We start from the raw sequence: 23,664 nt of genomic DNA, 5'->3' as shown, positions 1-23,664 counted from the left end.
CTCTGATGTCTTCAGTGACAGGGTCTACACACAAAAAATAAAGTAATCACGTTTGTTTGCACGGCTTTCTCTCATCAAAAAAGTAGAGCAATTCTTGCTTCCGAAAATTGTGCTTCTAACAAAAGCGTTACATTGTATTGAATGTTTCCATAGCTAGTGCCCCTGTGAAGCGGAGACCTTTACCTAAACATGTTGAGTAATTTACAGAAAACACACTGAAGATGAGTAGGTTGATCGGTGGGCGGGAAACCCGATGTCATCTGGGGCACGCCCTCGCCTCAGAATGCGGACATCCGTGAAGGGACTTTGCAAGAACTTCAGCAATTAATAATGTATATAAAGTGAGTGCAGTGCCGCACCGAAGGCCCGCTGCTCCCTGCTGAGTGGGGAAGGGGAGCCACAGCTGATCAAAATACATTCCAAAGAGAACCTTTTCGGGCGCAGGTTTTTCGCTTGCCCAGCCAAGCGCAACAGGACATTGTCTCGGGACCTCTCATGCAGTGGACGTGCTGGGGTTAGAAGGTAAAGCCTGTTTCCACAGCACACTGGGCCCACGAGCCCCAACGAGTGAGTTACAGGTTCAAATCGCAAACATCGGCCAATCAGACTTGCACATTCATTCCAAGGCTGGAGACGGGTACACCCACTAAATTATGGAGAAAAAAACTTTATACCGTAGCCAAGTGTTTTGCGGATCCCTGTGGATGTTAGAGGCCGAAAAGAACATGAGCGCCACCACACCGAACGAGAGGCCTCACCCTTCCTCCTCTGTCCCCCTTTCCTGCCCGATCCCCAAAACAGAGGGAATGGCCAGTGCTCCTGATGAAGGTTTGAATCTAAAGTATTTTAATCCCCATGTAGGGGTGTGGGGGTAAGGTGATTTTCAGAGAGGAGCCAAGTAGTTCGCATTCTCAAAGGGTGTATTTTTGAGGGAATAACATAATATTTTAGAATCACAGTGCTTTTAGATTTGGTACATTCCATGGCTTCTTTGTGGCCAATATCGGAATAATAATTTATAGTTGTAATTATTGCATATGCAATAAACTATGATAATGCAGCATAAGGCAATTAAAAAAAATTAAAACACACACATGGTAAACTTAAAAGTAAACCAGTGGTGCGCGCAAACCACAGAGGAGCGGGGGCGGGAATCTAAACCAGTGGTGCGCGCAAACCACAGAGGAGCAGGGGTGAGGGAGCGCGGCAGCGAGGCGAACGTGACCTGCTGCGCGTAATAGACACGAATGTGAATGGGCGGAGCAAAGGCGGGACACGCGCCCGCCTTTGCTCAATTGCGTGCCTTTTTTTTTTTTTTTTTTAAAACACGCTAAAGCCAATTGCAGCCGGCGAAAGCAAAACCACACGCACAAGCGTGTGGTTAGCTTTCAGAACCCCCTACATGAGGTCTCTCGCTGCGCGAGCAGTGTTACGCACTGCAACGTTAGGCGCGAGACCTAAAAAAAGGGCTTACCACTATAGCTAAAATGTAGCAGTCAATCAACGCGGAGGTGGCCAAAGTCCTGCCACAACTCCAAGTTCCTCATCACCTTCAATATACAGTCCTTCAATAACTAATAATTGAGAAAAGTTTCAATTTTTAAGTCCAAACTTCATTGAACATACATATCCCGCTATCCATGAAAGATATCATCATGCAATTTATTAGCCCCTCTTATCAGAATCCAAACTTAATTGTAAATGCGTATGATGCTGTCCATGAAAGAGGTCCACATGCAACCTATTTACCCTTTTCATCAGAGAAACAATTAAACAAGTTCAGTACGACTTTTACAAACGGTAATAACCAGTGTTGTGACCCATTTGTGGAGCAAGCTATGCCTATATACATAAAACATTGTGATGACCATACAAGTCGAGTACAATGTATTACTTATGGTGATAACCAGTGTTGTGGCACATTGGTGGAGAAGGCCACACCCATATTCCTTAGAAAATCATGATAGCCATATACCCAGACTATTGTCAATGCTGCGGTCCAAGCATGGGATACAATCCCAAATTCCAAAACACATCGTGTAATCGTAATGTAGCACAAATAGCACACACAAGAATAGCTGTAGTTATACACATGAGAGAAGTTGATTCCTGATTATATACAGCAACACCATTCGTTCTCTTAAGCAAAGTAGTTTGCATGCATATAGACAATTATGGTCCCAACGGCAAGAGTACTATGCCCACCATAAAAGGAGAGAAAACAAACCAGAGCACATTTAAAAAAGAAACGTCTCTGTTCCCACACATACCGCTCATTACATTTTCAGTCAAGACCCCAAAACATATGGATAATGACCGTAACCTGAAGACACTACATAGAGTAGGAACTTGTGCCGTATCTCATCAAACCAATATTACCCATAGTCAGTAGACATACAAAGGTTGGCAACTTATACCTATCTTTTCAAACAATGTCACCGTTTACGTGAACATGATCAGGCGTGTCCGCCTCCCGGGTTTTAATCCGGCGAAAAGCATTATAAAAGCCCGTAACCTTTCATAAGCAATAATAACATACATAAACTTCACCAGTTAAACTTATCACTCATGAGAATAGTCCATCAGAAAGTACCTTAGTTCGGCGATGCAATCTGGCCAGCCGCGTTTCCATTCACGCCAGTATAATCATGCTGACTCCCGTAAGTTAGTTATAACGGGACGGCAGTGTCGATCGCAATGCAACACTAGACTGCGATCCAACCTCCCACTTCCGCATATTTCCAGCGTCAATCTAGGCACTCCGTGGGAGTTCTTCCTCCGAAAGAACGGTCCCGCCCTCTGAGAAAAATACTAGACCGCACATTCAATTACATCAAAGCCCGATCATCCAGTTTGATTGATAAATGGTCCACCTATCTGAAGCAAAGACTGGACCACTTGTTCCATTACACTAAGCTCAATCCTCTCGTTTGATTGGTCCATTGGGGACATGTCATTTGAGTCATCATAATTGTAACTTTACCCCAACTCGCGGTGCATGTGGAAACGGATATTGCACAAAAATACAACATTGAACTTTAAACACAAGTTAACCGGAACAAATGACTTGTTCAGGCCTGGTGTAAAGGAACCCCTAAGGAGTGCCTAGATTGACGTGGGAAATATGCGGAAGTGGGAGGTTGAATCGCGGTCTAGTATTGCATTGCGATCGACACTGCCGTACCGTTATAACTAACTTCCGGGATTTGGCATGTGTATACTGGTGTGAAATGAAATGCGGCGGGACGGATGGTGTCGCCGAATTAAGGAACTTTCTGAAGTACTATGCTCCTGAGTGATAAGTTTGTTAACTAGTGAAGTTTATATATGTTATTATTGCTTATGAAATGTTACGGGGTTTTACAAAACATTTTGCCGGATTAAAACCCGGGAGGCAGACACGCCTGATCAAGTGCACGGTGACATTGTTTGAAAAGATACGGCAAAAGTTGCCACCCTCTGTATGTCTACTGACTATGGGTAATATTGATTTGATAAGATACGGCACAAGATGCTACTGTATGTAGTGTGCACAGGTTGCGGTCATTATCGGTATGTTTTGGGCGCTTGTCGAATCATCCCAAAACTTTCAAGACATGAGCTGACCGGAGCGTGCCACTAGTTTTGAAAATTTCGCAAAGATTCGTCAACCGGCACCAGAGTTATTGGGAAAAGAAAAAACACTTTTCCTATGGAAAATAGGTCCTAACTATAACAACCTACTGGCGACTGCCAGTAGGTAATATTTGTATATGTATTTGCAGCCCTGAAGAAGCCCTTGTTTGGGGGTGTAACGCGTCGGATGATTTCGAAATCACCAAAAGAATATCCTACCAAAACTGGGAGTTATCGACTAGCTTGTTTGAAATTATACTTCTTACTGAATAGAGCTTATTGTGATTGTGTTGCCTCTCATCCATTCTGTGTGGAGGTACAATTTGCAGGCAAGATATGGTAAAAACAAATCTAAAAATTCCTCAAAATAACGTTTTCTTAAAATAAGAATCAACCTTTATATTTAAAAAAGATTCAACTAAACTCCACCAGGAAGAGGTACTTTCTCTTCTATTCTGGAAATATTTCCAAAAGTTCTTTTTACTATTCCGCTGCGGTGAGGAGAGTTGTTGCACCCAGTGACCACTGGAGTGTGGAACAGCGACAGATCGCTCCAGTAAAATGGTGGCGGCAGGTCCTGTTAGATATTGGTGACGGAGGCAATTGAGAACAACTCAGGAGATCGTGGCGCCTCTGTTAAGGGCGGGGCGCTCCCCCGAGTGGACCACGGACCTGGTGAGTGGCGCCAGAACCTGGCCAACAGCGACCCTTGATGCCACATAGAGTGACCGCCTGGCCTACTGAAGTGAGGAAAGCGGGCCACTGCCCAGATTGCTGCCACTGCCGGCGAGACCAAGGAGAATAACTCTGGATTGTCAACACAGCTTTCTCCTAGCCCCCCCACTCCCCTGTGATGAGAGGTACAACGCTGGGCCCTGGGCTGGTGCCAGAGGTGCCAGGGGAAGCCAAGGGGGTGCAGGAATGGAGCGATAGCAGACAGAATGGCTGTGAAAACACCAAACGCCTGAATCGCAGCGTACTTCAACAGTATAGGGCTGAACCAACTAACCTCTGTTCAAACAACAGAGGACACTGCCACCGGTCTCCTGAGACTGGGGGCCTGTTGGGCGGCTCACTGGCTCTGGTCACGCTCGAGCACTGGAGGCAGCTCCCCTCCTGGTACCCCATTGCAGTGCCACACAGCAGAAGAGGTGAGGAGTGCGTGAGGGGGCCCCCTACCAGGGAGACAGGACCGACCCACGAGAGCACTATTAGGGAACACGTTGGTGCTCGACCCCAGCCGACACATAATGGGGAGGCTCGACCTGGGCTTGCTGTCCCCCGAAGCATTGCTGAAGCTGCTGAGAGATAACATGATTCCAGAGAAAATAGTGCCAATGAGACACTGAAACCAGGTCCAGACAGTGGTCAAGGTTGGCCTCCTGGTGTTGGGGTGCTTTTTGGTGCCTGGTGAAGGGGCTCCCATTTTGGATTTTGCGAACCTGAGCAGGGGGCTCCTGACACAGATAGCGGAGCTTCGGGTGTTGAACTGCAGTGTTTGATAATCCTAATAATGTTGTCTGGTCCCTGGTGTTGGAGCGTCAGATGAACTATCGCCGACCACACATACCTTAACCTTCAGATAAATATCTGCATACTGATAAGCTGATTGTTAAGCCCTACATAATTGCCCAGTGGACTCCCTCGTGCATGTGGCCCGGGGTCCTGTAGATGCCTACAAGACTGAAATATCTGCCCCGGTGCAGCCCCGATGGATGTTGGATTTCCCCTTCTTTGTATATTGGATATAGGTGTTAGGCCCCTCGGGTCCTAACCCAGCACAAACAATATTATCTGCCCCGGCGTGCAACGGAGGCACCTGTTCAATACTTGGGAGCAGTGGTGCACCAACATAGGTGTATTACCAAAGGTGTAGACCCTAAGAACCCTGTTCTCTCAATCACAACATTAGTGACAGTAGTGGATCTCTCCACAGCCATGGAGAAGCAAAGGCCTAGACGCTGGGCCCACAGGGGGGCCCCAGAGACTCCTCCCAGCCAGTATCAGTGGAGGCAGATGAAACCAAGCCCATTCTACCTCCTATACAATTTCAACTGCAAAAGATTCTTGAAGCCATAGCCAATACTAAATCTACCCTCAAACAAGACATTAGTGCTGCCTCAGTTGGCCTGGGACTCCTGAGATCTGGCCATCACAAACTGGCAGATAGGATAAAGAATGTAGAGACCGTGGTTGACAAACTGCGCCCAGACTACCTGGCGCTGATCTACCAGGTGACTGAACTGAGTGACAGGGTACACACCCTCTAATATCAGGAAGACATCGAAGGCCGCAACCAACAAAGCAATGTACGAATTGTGGGGCTACCCGAGGGCACAGAGGATCGGAGATATGGTATCTTACCTCAATCAATGGCTTCGGACGGAGGTCGTCCCAAATCACCATTCTTCACCCTAGAGCGAGCACAGGGTACGGGCTGGGCCGCCGGACCGCCCGCCCACCCTGACATTTGGTGGTGAATTTACTCTATTTCAAGGTCAGAGGAAATGACCTTGCAAACAGCACAGGAGGGGGGCCAGGTCACTATGGAATTATGTCCATGTTCCCAGACTTCACAGCAGCAGTACAGGCCAAGAGGACCTTTTTTTTTTGGAGGAGAAGCGAGCGCTTTGGGAGGAGGGTCTACAGTACTCACTGATGTTCCCGGCCAAACTGGAAATTATGCTGGATGGTGCCATGCACTTCTGTGAAGATCCTAAATCAGCATGGGAGTGGCTGTATGTCTACTGTGCTGGGTCGGTCCCACTGGATCCTCGGAACAGAGGGGGTGAGAACAGACGTCGACTTAAGCAACGCTCTTGAAGCGTGCATCAGACTCAGAGACTGGTTCACCATCGGACAAACGGTCTGGGGAATCGCAGTCCGAGGGATCGACTGTGGATGTTGGGAGTATCCCGGAAGTGACCCCACAATCAGCAGATGACCTGATCTGAATTGCTGCCCCATAAATGTGTTTGTCTACTGGATTTGCCCCTCTCCTGTGCCTCCACTGGGTTGCTGGAGGCACCAGACCTTACCACTTACACCATATTAATCATCTGACTTCTCTGCCTTTAAGGTATTTACGGAGACCGTGGAGGATGCATGGGCTGATGGGTGTGAGACTACGGGGTACAAGTTGCCTGGGAGGCCTAACCAGGGTCACAGTACATCCCTGGATGCCTAGCCATGTTGGGGCTGGAGCGAGACTGGTGGAACTGGGATGCTTGGACCTGCCCCCCCCCCCACTTGGCCTCTTCCGAGAATCTGGATGAGTCATGCTTATAATAATGTTCTTCTATTATTTGTTTGGGTGGCTGGCCATTGCTGTGCTGTTCTTGGGTTGGGGAGTTCAGATTTGGGGGGTGTACTGTTTCTCTCTAGGAGTATGGTGAGCGTTGTGGTGGGGAGTGGCGAAATCGGGTTGGTTTAGGATCCAAGGGGTGAGACATTTACACAGATTGACTAGATGGCTACTCAGCATCCAGGTCTCACGATCCTAACCTGGAACATTCGGGGGATGGAGTCTGCATTAGAACGTCACAACATCCACAGCTACATTAGGCACAGGCGGTACATAGTGTTATTCTACAGGAGACACATCTAACAGGTGGAGCACCTGCTGCGCCGATGATGTGGCCAGTTATACACTGCCTATTATTCTGCATATGCATGGGGGGGCCTTAGTGTGAATTAGAGCTGGAACCCCTTCGAGCTCGAACACTCCTCCACAGATAAAGAGGGGAGGTATGTCTTGGTCAAGGGCAGGCTACTGGATAAGGAAATTATGCTAAGGAGCATCTATGCACCTAATCAGGATCAGGTAACGTTCCTCCAATCGCTCTCAGCGCCACTGAGAGTGCCACTGGGACACCTGGCGACCGACATTCTGCTCCTGGGGGGTGACTTTAATTGTGTCACGGATGTGTTAATGGACCACTCCATACATCCTCTAGCTGGGGCACAAGCACATAGAATATCGGAGGGCCTCCGTGCATGGCTACAACACTAGGAATTAGCTGACATTTGGCAAACCCCACATGGGGAAGCAGGATTATTTCTACTATTCTCATATTTATGCACTACACACTCAATTGGACAAATTTGTGTGCTCCGACAGGCTGAGCCAATTTGCTACCTGCCCGGAATAACTTGGTTACACACTCTCTGACCATAGTCCGTTGCTGCTGGGGTTCTGGCAAATCGACGATCGCCCAGTAATTCCGGTGTGGAAGGTTAACCCAATGACCCTCGAAGATGTCTGCTATACGGACTCTCTCCATGATGCCATCTTGGGGTATTTCGAGGTCAATCGGGGCTCGGCCTCTAATGGATTTGTTGGATCAGACAGCATTTACAGTAGTGGTACGCAGCCACTGTTTGGGTCAATCAGTGGGGGTCAGGAAGGAACTAGATGGGAAGCTGCGAACTTTGTATGCCACACTACACACATTAATAATGCCTTAGGGGCAGATCCTGTGATGCACCATAGACTCCTTTGAAAGAATGAACAATATAACGCTGCTCTGGAGCGTTTGAGATGTAATCATTACAAGAATTACATAGACCACGGCCACGAAGAGGAGGGACGATTGGGGAGGCTCCTGGCTTGGCTTAACAGGCCTGAGATGCGTGGAGCTCCCATCAACTACGTCAGAGCCGCAGATGGCACTAGCCTTTACTTTCCAAGAGCCGTTAACGATGGGACTATTACAAAGAGCTTCAATGCCGCCTGGAGTGGCTCCCGGAAGGACAACAGATGGGTGTCCTGGACGGGTTGCCTCTCCATTTGTTACCACATGAGGCCAGGGACGACCTGGGTGGTCCAGTGACAGTCGAAGAGAATGGACATGCCATTGAACAGATGGGCACTAGTAAAACACCTGGCCCTGATTGTCGGATGTCAATGGCATATGCAAGTGATGAGCCACTAACCTCTGAGGATCGTCAGCGGGAACAATGATGTGCAGAGTATCCTCCCTCGTCCCCAAAGCACAGCGGCGCATAGGGTATGTACAACTCCCAGGCGACCCTGCACCCCGGGGAAAGGGGAAGTGGATAAAACAAGAAAAATGGCTGCCAGATGTTCTCCTTCTCCTGTTCTCCCTCTATGGCCCTGGGGGGACGTGTAGAAGTCGTGGGAGCCGGAAGATACTGTATGCACACAGGAGAGAGAGTAAGGGATTAATACCAGTAATAGTGCGCACCCTCGCCTACTATTCTACATCGGCAGTTACTCACCAAGAACAATGGCAAGCAGCTCTGAGAACAGTGTAGTCCACACGGGAAATGTTCAGGAGGACTATACTGAATCCGGACACAGAGTCCTGATACGCGGTGCAAGTCCCAACAAACAAAACAGCGCAACCGCGCTCAGCTCCAAAAGTAAATTACAACCTAAATACCTGAATAATCCGATGATTTGCACGGCGTGGGAAGATACCCACTGAGACCAAGGTACGTGGCTCACGGAGCTACAGCAGCCCTGCGGGGAATACCATCCGCTCTGCCTGACTCCGGGCCACCGCTGCGGTCCCCACTGCAAGTAGTGAAGAATCAATGAGGCAAAAATGGCAGCGGCATCCGTAATGAAACTACGAACTGAAGAAGTTCAGAGCAGCTGAAAAGCGGGTTAACCCATCCGCTACGAGGCTGCTAACAGGAACGGCGGAGGCTGAGAAGTTCAGAGCAGCTGAAAAGCGGGTTGACCCATCCGCTACGAGGCTGCTAACAGGAACGGCGGAGGCTACTCAGCGGCAGGGAATTTCGGCATAGAACGGGAACGGCTGAAAACTGGCTTCCAGGCAGTTTGCAAAGCCCCGCGCTAAACCAGGGGCGGGGCTTTGTAGCTTCGAAATGCGAGCTTCCCCTTCCGGTGATTCCGCGGTGGGGCTTCTGGGAGTTGTAGTGTTCTATGACCTGAGGGATCAGAACTCGTTCTATGTTGTCCATAATGCCTCTTCCTGGCGCTCCACCTAAGGGAACGCAGGTAGGACCGCCTGCCCCATGTTGAGAAGCCAGTGAGCTCTACACTGATGGACTCCTTGCAGAGTTTTACTCCACCTTTCAGGGACACCTGGAACGAAACTCGAGGATGTCTATGCAGTCACTGAGGTATGGAACCTTGCCTGAATCCACGAGAAATGCGCTGGTAGTTCTCCTTCCTAAGACCAAAGTACCATATGCACCTACATCCACATTTAGGACCATGTCCATGTTCAACATAGACTTCAAGATTCTTATTAAGGTAATGACCTCTTGTTTATATTGTATCCTTTATAACCATACAGCGCAGACCCTGCCTGGAGCAATGCTCATGTCGGTGGACATTGAAAAAGCCTTCAACACGATTCAGGTGGATTTTTTTAATTGAGGTCATGCGCAGAATGGGGCTGGATCAAATGGGCCACACTGCTGTATAGTAGTCCGACTGCAAGGGTTAAGATGGGCAATGCGCTCTCCCGCCAATATGACATTTTTGGAGGCACGAGACAGGGTTGTCCATTATCCCCACTCCTCTTCGCCTTGGCCATCGAGCCTTTGGCGGAACTATTCCTCCTGGAGGGTAGAGGCAATGGCATAGCTGTAGATGGTCTCAAACACAACTTTCTCTATGCAGATGCCCTCCTGCTCTATCTGTCCGACAGCCCTACTGGTGCCCCGGGGGCGATCCAGCACATGGAGGAGTTTGGAATGCTTTCAGGGCTAAGGGTCAATAAGGCCAAAATGTGCCTTTATCCAATAGCGCGGAAAGCCCAACGACCATAAACTTATCTCCGGGTCTGACTTGGTTCCCGTCCTCCTTTAGGTTCAGGTATATCCCACCCTGGAGTATCTCAGTGGGGGTAACCTAGGTGGGGCACTACGATCCCTTAAATCTTTTGTCTCATTCTGGTGCTCCCTACAGCGGCCAATCATGGGCCGAATATCCGTATGTGAGATGGTAATGCTTCCTTGCTTATTATATTTTTGTCTCAAATCTTCCGGTTTGGGTGCTGGTTGTCTGGTTTGGGTATTTTGATATCCTGCTTCATGATTTGATCTGGCATGGACGCTGTCATAGAGTGTTACTGGACGTTTTGCAGCACCCACCAAATGAAGGTGGACTGGGGGCATCTGATTTCAAGCTGTACTTCTTGGCAGCACAGCTGCAGTGGGTCGCCCGGGGGCTCAGTGGGAACACTCGGGATGATTAAAGTCTTATGGGACTAGCACCTCATCAGGAACTGCTTATGGCACATCTGCTTCAATCAGTAGTGGTTATTCCACAGCCCGGAGAGCTGTAAACGGTGGCCCTCAAGTGCATGGTAAAGACTAGAAACATGCTAGTTATGCCTCGGCCCTGCTACTGGTGGGATTGCCTCATGGGGACCCTATTGTCCACTTCACGGCCCAGCAGTTGCCAGGCTGGATGGAATTGTCGGTCGGGGACTGTTTCCACCTGGGCACTCTCATGCCCTTGGAGGACCTGTCAGACCAATATGCTTTACCCCCGTGACAGTTCTTGATTTACGAGGCCCTGGTCCAGACTTTTGAGGGCTTTTGGGACAGAGGCTGGGAAGAACCAGAAACCCACAAAGCATTCTAGTTACTGTTGTCGATGGGATCGGATCGGCATTAAGTAATATGGTTCTACAGGGCTCTAAATGGGATGGTGCACATACACCTGGCAACACTCAGGACCAGGTGGGTGGAATCTTGGGCCGTGATGTCCCAGACTCAGAATGGCGTAAGATATTGGCATACCCCAAGAGAGTCTCAAGAAACACAAGGCTGAAGTAGATCCAATTTAATTACACCCACATGAAGTACCTGACACCCCACAGACTTCAAGCCAGTTATGGAGCTGAACCCCGGAAATGCCCCAGGTGTCGTCACCCTGACACAGACTTTAGTCATATGACTTGGAGCTGCCCGACCTTACAGTTGTTTTGAACACGGTAACATGTTTGTAAGATACCCTAGGCTGCACGCTCTCATGCACGAGCCGGGGGAGGGTGTCCAGTGCTAGATTGCAGAAAGTGGGCACTCGATTCTCAGATTTGGCTCTCATATCAGCCAAGAGACAAATTGCAATGGAGTGGAAGTCTGCGATGAGCCAGTCCTGGAGACTTGGGTGCAAGACATCACCTTGTGGGCTAGAGAAGAGGAGAGGGCCCCTGTTATAGAAGATGCGCAAGGGGTGTGGAGAAACCCAATTGATGGTCTGTGAATTGAGGTGCTGGAGAACTGGGAAAACCTGGAGAGTGATGTGGGGTCAGAACACAAAGAACAAATTGAGTCGGCCAATAGCGACCTGGTCTTAGCACCTGGTACTAGGATAGTAACAAATGCATACTGATAGGCACAAGTTCATTCAATTTACCCTTCTGGATCATAAACACTGCACCTACGGCAGCCCCCCCGGCTAATCCTGAGCCCCCTCCTCACTCCCTAGGTATGGCAGAAACACCCTTGTACACACCGGAACTTCTGCCCACTAATGCTCGCTTACTCAATCTACAATTGATACTACTTATTCTCCATCATTAGCACTCCCCCCCACCCCCCCCCCCCCCACGAGACATTTCAGTTTTCTTTTGTACATTTCCATGTTTCACCCCCCTCCCTCCTGACCAGGGTCCGCAGACAAAGGAGAACATAACACTTTTATGCAACTGAAATAATTTAGCCTCGGCTGAGGTGGTGACCACACTATGGGGTAAAATTAGTTCAGTTCACTGCTTTGTTTGAATTAAATAGAATATCTATGGCACCTTCTAGGACTAAACGCGAGTGACTATTTATGCTTGCTGCTTTGTCGCATATCATGTTATGTCTGTGTTTCACATGTTCATTTCTTGCCGCCTAAACGGCATCACTGGAAAGTAGTTCTGTATAATGTATGGTTGTTCTTATACAAAATGCCAATAAATATATGTAATTAAAAAAAAAGCACATACTGGGGTGATGGAAGTTGCCAATGTATTTTAGCCATGTTGTACACCAGCGTGGCTGCTGTTTACCATGGCTAAAAGTTAGTAGCGTAGAGGAGTGGAGTGTCGTAGAGAGGAGTGGTGTAGTGTAGTGGGAGTGGGGTTGAGTAGAGTGTCATAGAATAGAGTTGCATGGAATAGAGTGGCGTGGGGGAGAGTGGAGATCTGGAGAGTGGAGGGGTGTAGCGTGGAGTAGAGTAGCACAGAGTGCCGTAGAGTGGAATGGCACAGTGTGTCATAGAGTGGGGTGACAGAGTGGCGTGGAGTAGAGTAGTGTGTCGTGAAGTAGTGTGCCATAGAGTGGAGTAAAGTGGCGTACAATGGCATAGAGGGAGTTGCGTAGAGTGGAGCAGAGTATTATAGAATGTCCCAGAGTGGAGTAGCATAAAATGGAGATGAGTGTTGTGGAGAGGAGGGGTGTAGAGTGGAGTAGAGTGTCTTGCCGTCAAGTGTTGTGCCGTAGAGTAGAGTAGTGTGTCGTAGAATGGAGTGACATAGAGTGGCGTATAATGGAGTGGCGTAGCCTTGAGGAGAGTAGAATATCGTAGTGTCGTGGAGTACAGTGTAGAGTCCAAGAGTGGGTTTGCTTATTACAGAAAACACATTTTCAATTGAAATGACCATTATATTTGCACAGACATACAGTTTTACTGATAAAACCATACAGCTCACAAACAATGTGTGGAAATGGCATCACCTAGTGTATTGAATTGTTTCGTTTATATTAAAATATGTTTCCACCCACTTTAGGATTACAAAAAAAAGTGCTTAATTTGTGCTTTCCTAATTTTGATATATTCTGAAATTTTTGCACAGTTTATTTACAAACATTTAAATTGTGTTGTTTTAGAAAAAAAGCCTTTCCTTTCACACCACCAGATAAATCCTCTCACTTTGAAGTAAGAGAAATAATAGTGAACACCACACTACCTCAGAAGACAGAGCCTTACATTTGACCTCTGTCTTTGAATGCACAGCGAATGTGACAAGATAAGATCAAAATTAATAGTACTGTTTACAGAAAGCGAACCCTCATGGAAGAATACAGTAAAGAGACTGCACTCCACGGGATGGACAAACTCAAGCTGGACAGCCTAAAACAAATAAAGCCAGCAAATAGAAAGCAAGCAACTGTGAGTTAAAACCACAAAGCCAATGGTAAGCAATGATCAGGATGCATTCTTATGTCAGCTTTCAGAATGTCCCCAAGAAGTCTTAAGCAAACCAGACAGCTGTGTTGTCTGGCAGCCTTTGACTTAAAAAGGGGCAGAAAGAGATCATTGATTCAATTTTTATAACACGTGTTATATAGCACTTACCGAGGTATCCAAGTGGCAAAATAACAGATTTTACCAATCCAATCCAACTCATCAGCACCCTTATAAACTACAGAAGAAAGCAAACCAAAGTCAGCCAATTGCTATCCAAACCGTGTTCTCTCATAGTGTAGGCCGTTCTCAAAACCAGGAACATTAGCCCATTGATCTAGCTCACCAACGTTTGTGTCTAAAGGCTGAATTCTCAGGCTCATAACTTTCAACCCATACACCACTTAAATCAGATTTAGCTCATAACACAAAATATAAAAGTTGTCAACACACAGAAAATGAAAAATCTCTGCATCTTGAGAGACAGATATAAACCAAAGCAATATGTCCTACGCCTCACTGGTCAGTGAAGAACATAGGATTGTTAAGTAGGGTTGTAGAGGTCGCAAGGGGTGGGCGCGGACCAAGGAGGACGAGCTTGCAGGCAATCCTTTGACATTTCTGCAAATCATAAAAGCAATCTCTGTCCCAGACTACAAGGAGGCTGCAAGCGTGCTGATTTGGAATATGAGATAGTGAGGTGGGGGAAGGTCCTAGGAGCTTCTGATTAAATTTCCAATCCGCAGAGATTCTGTGACTGCTAGTGCTGAGCAGGCAGGAATAGGAAGACGAAGGGGACAATGAGTGAGAAGCTGAAGCGCAGCAGAATGACATCTCAAAGGCATTCCTGGCACAGGGAGTGGAGTCTGTGTGTTGGTTCAGAACGGCTCACCAGGATCCGCTTAGAGCAATTAAAGCAATAAAACGTTCAATTTTAATGTATGACTCCCAAGGAGAACCAAATCAGGAGTGTAATATTATCCAACAAGCTTCTTCTAATGGAATCAATATATCGCAGTGATGTCACGGAGAAGAGACATCTCTACAATACCATGCTCGTTTTCCCAGTTAGTCACTACTATGATATTAATTGACAATCTGTCAATTTTATTAAGCACATTAAACCACCTAAATGGGTAAAATAGTTTTAACTGGAAGCTAAAAATTAGTCTTTAAAATTAAGTGCATCATATTTACAAAGTTTACTTGCATTAAGAAAGGATTCAAATGCACTAGGTAGAAGGACAAATTGCATGGTCTGCAAATAACTGCAAAGAAGTACAATGGGTTTAGATCCTTAGGAGTAGGTAACAGTTTGCAATAGCACAATAAGTGAAAAACACGGGGTACCTTAGTAAATGAACAGTGGTGAACATAGAAGGCTTGGTTGCATATCTATGTTGAGACAAAGTTGAATATATTTTTATGTCTGGTTTGACAACGCAGCTGCCGACAAATCCTATTTTTAGCAATTCTTTATATGAGTGGGGCTTTGGCTCCACCCAGAAGTAGCATTCTTATTTCACCTATTGCTATTGGCTGTTTATCATTCCATCTTGTAGTAAGTGCTTCCACTGCCATACGAGAGCAACTATTTCACGTCTGAAAAGTAAACTCACTTCTCACATTGTTTGTCACATTTAATTATTTATCTTTTATATGCATTCTTCTACAGAGACCTTTTTTGACACTCCCTCCCCCCTCCCCACCCCCATGACTGGTAATGCTGCTAGAGATTACTTTATTATGTGAAACGGCCCCTTCGCAAACCAACAGCATTCGTAAATGCCTGTGTTTGTAAATGCTAGCACACTAATTGGTTTTGCCAATACTTGTTACTTCTGCAACCAAAATGTGTTTTTTCTCAAGGACTCTGATAAGTAGGTCACTGTTGACCTTGTCACATACTGATTCAAGGCAAATAGAACAGTTTATTATTGGTGTTAATAATGGTGTGTTTAGTCTACATTGTGATTATACTCTTTGCGCTATCACCACCTACATGGGACACAGTGGCCTTGACTGCCCTAGTAATCAAAGTCGCAGATGGACCCTGGCTCAGGTGTAGCCTTCTTCTGAAAAGCTTGAAAAGGTAAGCAAACTCCTGTCCTATACCTCCTGAGATTCGTAGCCTCTCTAATCTGCCGCCAATTTACCCGGCTATCTAGCAGTGGTGGAGGCAGTGTTCTATGCTTATGGGCTGAATGCAGAGAATGAGGCTTGTGACAGTACGTCATTAATCACAAAACTACGCAACTTATGCAAAGAGGAGCGGATGCAGGAGCAAGGAGGGCAGAAAATGACCGAGTAGCTCCCCCTTCCAGGGAAAGCTCAGACAGGCCACCTTGGGGTGCCCTCTGCTTTTCTCAAGGCCCATCAGTCCACTTTGCCCCAAAGGCACATTATCTCTTAGCAGCACTTTGGAGGCGAAACCGTGACCCTTCTTCAGCCCTGTCAAGCATACAACACTTACCGTGACCTTAAACGGGGAGGTATTCGGGGCCTCCATGGAGTTGGTCTTCTCGGAGGCGCTGGTTCCAGAGATGCTCCTCCGGCGAGGAGACCTCTCAGCTGGCACCTCTGAGGAAGGAAGAGAGAAAGAAAGAGGAAAAGGTCAAAACACACTGTGCCGAAACCCATAACAGCCAATCCAAAACACAAAGAATTTAAAAACGACTCCGTCTACAACAAATCTTTCCCTTCGCCTTTGAAGAAATGCAATCATTGTCACACAATGGAAATACAGAATAAAATAGTGGGAGTTCTCACACGGGTATCCTACAAGAGACCAGTGAAACAGTACAACCAATTTATGTAACAACCAGAGAAGTTTGGGTGGTAGGAAGTCAACAATGGGTTTGCCCAACACTCAATTGTCAGATATTTTATTTACTGTGCATCTGAGCTGCCAAAGAAGGGTGGATTGAATTATGCACGGACATCCAAACATTTTAAGCGTGACCCCTCCACAGACCTTCAGTGAATACCACTACACATCTTATAGCCGCAAGAACAGCGTACAGAAATCGAAAGCAGGGCGCAAAGATGTCACATAGATACCTTTATCGCAGCTGCTCCCCATCTTCGCCGCCCAAAGAAGGTTCACAGGGATCCAGGTGCCAATGCTTGACAGGATATCCTCGGAGGACGCAGAACCATCATACTACTGAGCCCTTTCTGGTCCCCGGATCCGGAGTGAGCGCGCGATGGTGGACACATATGACTTCTGATGACCTCCTTTCAAGAGGCAGACGCGGCTAAACTTCCATTTCTAGCCTACTGGCCCTGGGGATCCGTGCTACTTCCACTCAAGAAACCGGCTAGATTTCTTTTCCTGCCCTCCCTCCGCTCCCTCGCTCCCCCCCCCCCCTCTGCCAGTTTGCAGAGAGATAGAATCACCCAGGACTGCAGAAATTCAATCAATTGTTCAGACTGCTTATCCTCATTAGAGACTTACAAGCTCTTAACAGACGCCTGCCTGCCAGGGCTCCCTCAGATACTCTGCCCTCGTTGGGTTTCTCGCCTTCAGTCCGCGGCACTAATGCATATTTACAGAAATTAACAACGAGGCGGGTGAGAGCAGCCCAATGGAGTCTACAAGTGAAGTACTCCGGGCCATATCAATGGGGAGGTGGATCTTTCTACAGGGTAAGATCTCTACATCTGTTCATCTCAGAGTGTGCGATGGAACAAAAAAGTGCTGCTCATTAGAGTATGACGTAGGGTTGGTGAAAACAGCGCTCTTATCCAAGTTTTACAGGGGCAGTGGTCCACATGGAGTACGGTCAGTAGCAGGGAAGGCCCTTGCGTGAAAGGTTGTTGCTGAAACGCATACGGAACAAAAAAAATGCAGTGTTCTGGTGCATGGGGTGAGAAGCACTCTCAGAGTGAAGGGGAATCTCTGGGTCAACCAAATTATAGGTCGAGAGTGGCCACAACAGAAATCAGACATAGCAGTGTTAATGGCCATTTATTTCATTCATCATCTGGCCAGACAAAGTCCAAATATGTCCCACTATCAGTGACAGCACATGCAAACAAGTGCTCTGGATAAAAAGAAGTCACCGGAAGGCCTAGAGGTGCCAATTTTTATCATTCGTAGTCATGCACAGTACCTAAGCATACACGGGTGATGCATGGGCCAGAATGGGTTCTTCCAAGTCACCGTCCAATCACACTAATGATCACAAGACCAGCACATTAATTCTAAGTCTACAGCTGACGGAGAGAGATACACTCCAGTGTTGTGGGTACAGGCGCACAGGGTGTCCTCGATCTGAAGACAAGCCTGTTGTAGACATGCAAGTGATGGTTTTTGTGCGTCACACTAGCAGTGACCGGGATGGTTGCTTAGCCCCAGCTACATCCAAAGTTGGTGCTCAGCCTGAGAAAGTAACAAATAAATGAGGCACGTGGAAATTCAGTGGTATGCGAAAAGTTAGACATTGGCTCGTCTTGTGGGAAAAGAAAGGATAGACAGTTCAAGACAAGCATTTAGCCAGGGCACCAGAACAGTACAATCCCTGAACTCCTGGCCTGAAGCCCAACAGCAAGGCAAAACAAGCACCACAGCTGCAGAAATGACGCAAAGCAGCAGGTGAATCTCTCTCTGTACATTTCCATCCAGCCTACAAGGCAGCAGTATGTTGTCTTCCGTCCAGAAATGGGTTGTCCCGGCATGAGACGAAGGCACACCTGCGGACGGTGAGGTAAAAGGTAACAAGGGCTTCGGGAGCTTGCTTCTTCCATACAGAGCTCAATAACGTTCGTTCCCCTTCCTCGCTGTGTCAGGGACTCTCTCGCCCGCACCAGCTCTGCGTCGAAGCCAGGATCGGAAATCTGCTGCCGTGGTCCAAGTGCCATTTCTGCTGAGCTCTCTGGAATATCTACACCGGCTCCACTCGTCCAAATTTAGATGCCTGACTTCCCTCTGGTTCCCTGACCCCTCCCCCATGCATTACAGTATCCTCCTATTCACCTGCTGGAAAAATCAATGCATCTCTGCTCTGCTGCTGCATTGAATTACACACAATCCGGCAGTGGGGGCCTCGCAGGATGAGACTGTAGACAAATGTACCTTCGCCATTAGCTAACTAAGGGCAGAGATCACTCCTTGGTCGCCTTTCTGCACGCCAGGAGGAGGGAACCTACAGAGGTCATTCAAGCAAACAGGAAAAGAACAGGGCACGCCCACTCTCCAGAGGGAGCTCATCCTTGTGTTAAGTACCACTTCCAGCAAGTTCAAGTCATCCTCAACCATGCCCAAGACACAGATCAATAGCTACCACAAGCGCTCTAAACCTCCCCCTCCCCTTTGAACCCGAAGCACACAAACACAGGCACATCCCAGATATGCTAAGCACCCAGGCATCAAAGGGAAATTATCTTTGCTGATCAAATATTTTGATTAAACAAATATATGGGCCACAATTTTGGGTTGGCTGGTAACAGAACATTTCTCGAGGCAGTAATAAATCCGGAAGAGAGCCAATGGGAGGAATTTCTTCCACCTTACAACCGCAACAGAAGAAAAGCATCTCGCTCCTTGAGTTTTGCTTTAAAGACATAAAAGACCATTTGCTCTTTTTAGGTTATATGCCCAAGCACACGGAAAGCAGCCTTAGAATTGGTCGACTTGCGAAATTGGGCAAACCAGGTTTGGCAGTTTTTCACGAGAATGATCACAAACAACTATGTACCCAATCCCATGACATGATTTCATGTGGCGCCTGACCTCCTAAAAACACTAGTGTACAACCTGTCCAAAGGATGTCCAAACCATTCCCAAAAAACCCTGTCCCCGGATCCAATTTATGAAACAACATTCGGTATCCACAGGTGAAAGAGACAGAGAAGAGAGTGGGGCGGTGGTCGCCTCAAGATTTTCCCATATGCTTTTTGGGAAAGGTAAAATTTTGACCGTTGAAGGAAATCTAAAGAGCGGAGTTGTTTGCCAGTGACAAGTCTGACCAGTAGTTTTTCAGCAGGGGTGAGGGTCTATTGCCAACCTCCATTTTGCCAAGAGAACCCAAACTGGGTCGTGGGGCAGAATTCCGGTGCAGCTCATCTGCACAGTAGCTCAACCCCATTTGAAGGGTCTAGACTCGGACCAGGGCCATGCACTGTGCTACCACAAAAAGACAACCGAAGGTGGGACAGAACTACAAACTCCAAAGAGACCCTTTAGAGCTTCACAGTGCAGGCAGTCACCAAGGGCACTATGGTTTTTCTCTACCAACAATTTCTTTGTTTCGATGATGTACCTTAAAATGGCTGCAAAACCAATGTTAAAACACATTTTGTACACGCCCCAGTGTGCACTATTGCACTGCGTTGGATTGCAGCAAGCACAGAACTGTCCAAAGCTGTCAAATGGCTGACTCTTTCATTCAGCCTAGTTTTTTGGTACACAATGCATCTAAATGAAAATCACTTACATAGCTAGTGTTTATACTGAAAATGTAGAAAGGATCGACAACTCATAGATAAACAGCAGAGACCACTAAATAGGGTGGAATTAACCAGAGGCTAATTAACCTAGCCTCAGTGACTTGAATACTAAACTCTCTGGGCGCGTGCTTCTAGGTGCCACAAACCGTCAAGGCAGCCCACAAAAGCAGAGCTTCCACCCTAAAAGGCGCTTACCTCTTGATTACCCTCAAACCCAAAGTTCGCCCTTTTATTAGCCTCTGATACCGAAGAAGCGCCTAGCAAGCAGTGCGTGGCCTTCGACACAGTGAGTTCAGGAAGAACAGCCTCACCTTCCATTCAACAAGTGTGTACAACAGCGTTGCGTCCGCTTTCGTGTACATGAACACGGAAATCGTTTGGGCATGCCGCAGTGACGGTGCAATCATACCCCGGGGATACAGAGGATATACATTTGGAATATGAGTGGGAGTGAGACCTGGGCAGACAAGTCGCCTTTCCATCGCCGTAGCAGCCTTACTCCACCGTAACTGGAGCGGCAAGGAGAGACTACAACCCCCAGCCTCCTTAGCGGCGGGAGCCCGACAGTGACATCATCGCACCCGGAGGCGCTTAAATTTGCTGAGTGCCCCGGCAGAGCGGGTGTTTTCAGCGTTTTCAGCGATTGAGCCCTACCTTTTGTCCTGCAGTGGGAGTGAGACCTAGGCAGACAAGTCGCCTTTCCATCGCCTTTCCATCGCCGAAGCAGCCTTACTCCACAACAAAATACCTTCATTATGAAGTGCATCCTTCTTACCCGCTTAATAACACAGAAGAAGCAAGAAAGGAGCACCCAATGAGAGGAACAATTCAGTTCACTAAAGGAATGCCAAATATCTAAGAACAGAACATGCTGGACCAAGCCAGAATAGCCCGATGGGTGCCTCTGCCCCCTCTTCCGAAGGCGAATTTATGTGTGTTATTGTTGGATTCTAATACCATCAAAGAGGCCCAGTCAGAAGCCATCGTTTCCCTGTCGCTTGGAGTATGTACACACTTGCTCTGGCACGGTTTGCTACAACAATGAGGTATTGCATTGTACTATGATTCGTCACAAAACTAAGCCCTTCCGTACTACGATATCCGCCTGCTAGTCAAAAGGGAGTACTCCGGCAAGTCTGTCTTCTTGCCAATAGTGCCCAGACGGACCTGCAGCCTCCCTGCCCCCCCCACGCCCCACCCCCCTCCTAGCGCCCTGAAACCCTCACGGGTGAGTAGTCGCGCTTAACAAATACTGATTGATTGATTGATATGTTTGAGGAAAAAAGGCCTGGGATCTACGTCCTGAATGCCCACACATCTCAAACCACTGATCTGAAGAGTCTCAGCTGTTCTGTTATCCTCCTGAAGACCCCCAGCGCCTTGAAACCTTAAGGGGTGATATGTTTGCGCTTTAGAAATAAGGATTATTATAGTCTTTCAAGTGAACATATACTGTAGTAAAGCGCTCTGATACCCTCGGGTCTAGCTAGCGCTATATAAAATTCTTAAATAAATAAAAGCGAGGTCCAACATACCCTGGTCTAAAAACAGGTCCCCATCTACCTTGTTTCATTCTGATACCCAAGTCACCTACCCACAAAGCACTACTGGGACATTCAGGGAGGTAAGAACGATTTGAGGATGCCCTCATTCTCTCTACTGTGTACCCCCATTCTTATGTCTTGGGTCCTCTGCCCCCCCCACCCCCAAACTCAGTAAAGTGGAGTACATTAGGGTGGCAGAAGGTACTATGAAAGTTACATGCAGCTTAACTAGTAACCTAACAAAGATTATATTATCCGTATATAACACAAAATATGACGTAACATAACACTATCTCTTAAAGGATTGGAGAATTGTATTGTATCCATGATATCCAACGGTTGCCACATAGGCCAGGTTGCAAACCTATACCCTACCACCAAAATACCAACACTAGGATAGCTGCTCAGCCAATAGCCCAAAGGGAGTAGGTTTACGCAGCTGCGACTGTCTCTTACACCTCTCTGCTTTACTTCATGCTTAAGCTTATAGGGTCCCAAAGGCGAGACCTATTGGCTATGCCAATGCTATTCTTTTTTTTGTTTCGAGTAGAACGGGTTAGCCAGGTCCAAGAATAATTCAAATGAATGCTAACGTTAGCCCATCAGTAGTAAGACGCTTGCATTTTAAAAGTTATATCTGCACTCTAACCTACCGGGATGTTAAAACAGTGATTACAGATCAGGAGAAAAAAAAAAAGACAACATTTGGGAGCTACGTTTTATTTTGCATTTTATGTGTGCCCAGTAAACTTGGGAATTAGCCATTCCTGGCTTTTCAATAGCCTATTGCATTGTGGGGCTCGTAGTTTTCCTTTCAACACTCATTATCGTCTCAAACCCTCAGTGTGCAAAGTTCTGCTAAAGTGCAAGAATTGTCTTAAGGTGTTAAACATGACAGACTCCACTTGTCAACTATGTTTTAACATTTTACAAAGCTGTCTACCTCATGTCAAAAACTGCGCATCACAAAAAGCAAAAAGTAAACTCTGCATACGTATTTTCTGAGGGCTCACTCTCATTCATATAATGCATTAAAATAAGCATTGGCAATAAGAAACGTTTTGTCTTGTGTACTGAAGGTTTTACACAGAGCTTCACAACCAAGGTAAAAGGTCGGAGGCGGCCGCAGTGCAACATTCCTCAACACAAGCATTAAAAATGCAATAGGTCTCGCCTTTTATTAAGTTAAAGCCATATGCTTTGCTATACAATACCATTAGCAAAGCAAATAGCTTTAACTTAATAAAAGGCGAGACCTATTGCATTTTCAATGCTTGTTTTTTATTACTATCTGGATTTCACACTGATGTGCCTCAATCTCTCTTTTTGATGTTTACAATTGTTTTATTAATCTATACAGGCTGCATCCTCCAGTTCAGTGTTTGTGGAGTGAATTCCCTCCATGATATCAGCATTTCCACTTAAAGGAAGAGGGAATGTTAAGGGATACAGCTTCATAAATGTTTTTTTCTAACATACCAATAAAATGATTATTACAAATATATGTTGATAGACTAATCAGAAAGAGAGGGAACTTGCGTTCCAACGGTGGAGACACAGACAGTAAAATAGGAGCTCAATGTCATAGCAAGAGTCTACAATGGTTTGGGTCAACTTCGTTTTACCCAAAAATATGATTGCAGCGTGCACGATTCCCGTGTGTAACAATTAACCAATTTAATCCCATATTTAAGACTCAATTAATTCTTTAAGGTCACTGAAACAAGCCAGAAACGGGACTGCCTCTATGTAAGACTCTTTATCACTGAATGTGCGAAGCAAAGATAAGCAATGAACTATTAACAGATGCACAGTACTCAATTGGTGGCTTCTGAGAGCAGAGCGACTAACAAAAACGCCATCTTTAAATTGTGCTTCTCCGCGCCTTTGTAATAGCATTATGTCGAAAATGAACTGTTGCGCCTAGTTGAA

General features: G+C 46.8%; 1 protein-coding gene and 1 long non-coding RNA gene across 9 annotated transcripts in view; one reads left to right on the top strand and one right to left on the bottom strand.

The window, feature by feature from the left end:
- RASAL2 (RAS protein activator like 2) overlaps positions 1–23,664 on the bottom strand; it is an 891,981-nt gene that overhangs the window by 236,879 nt on the left and 631,438 nt on the right. For 6 of the 7 annotated variants that reach the window (XM_085601613.1, XM_085601610.1, XM_085601612.1 and 3 more), the window contains one exon: positions 16,212–16,318. In XM_085601613.1, coding sequence (XP_085457739.1) covers positions 16,212–16,318 — 107 coding nt within the window. Of the gene's footprint in view, positions 1–16,211; positions 16,319–16,798; positions 16,981–23,664 lie in introns of those variants that run through there. The other variant, XM_085601615.1, reaches the window with a different exon arrangement.
- Positions 1–23,664, top strand: part of LOC146833755 (uncharacterized) — a 134,411-nt gene that overhangs the window by 26,875 nt on the left and 83,872 nt on the right. The window lies entirely within an intron of this gene.

Source organism: Triturus cristatus, chromosome 4_2 (assembly GCF_964204655.1).
Source record: "Triturus cristatus chromosome 4_2, aTriCri1.1, whole genome shotgun sequence".
In the NCBI taxonomy this organism is placed as follows: domain Eukaryota; kingdom Metazoa; phylum Chordata; class Amphibia; order Caudata; family Salamandridae; genus Triturus; species Triturus cristatus.
Note: the sequence above shows the minus strand (reverse complement) of the source record. Positions and strands in the feature narration are given on the sequence as shown.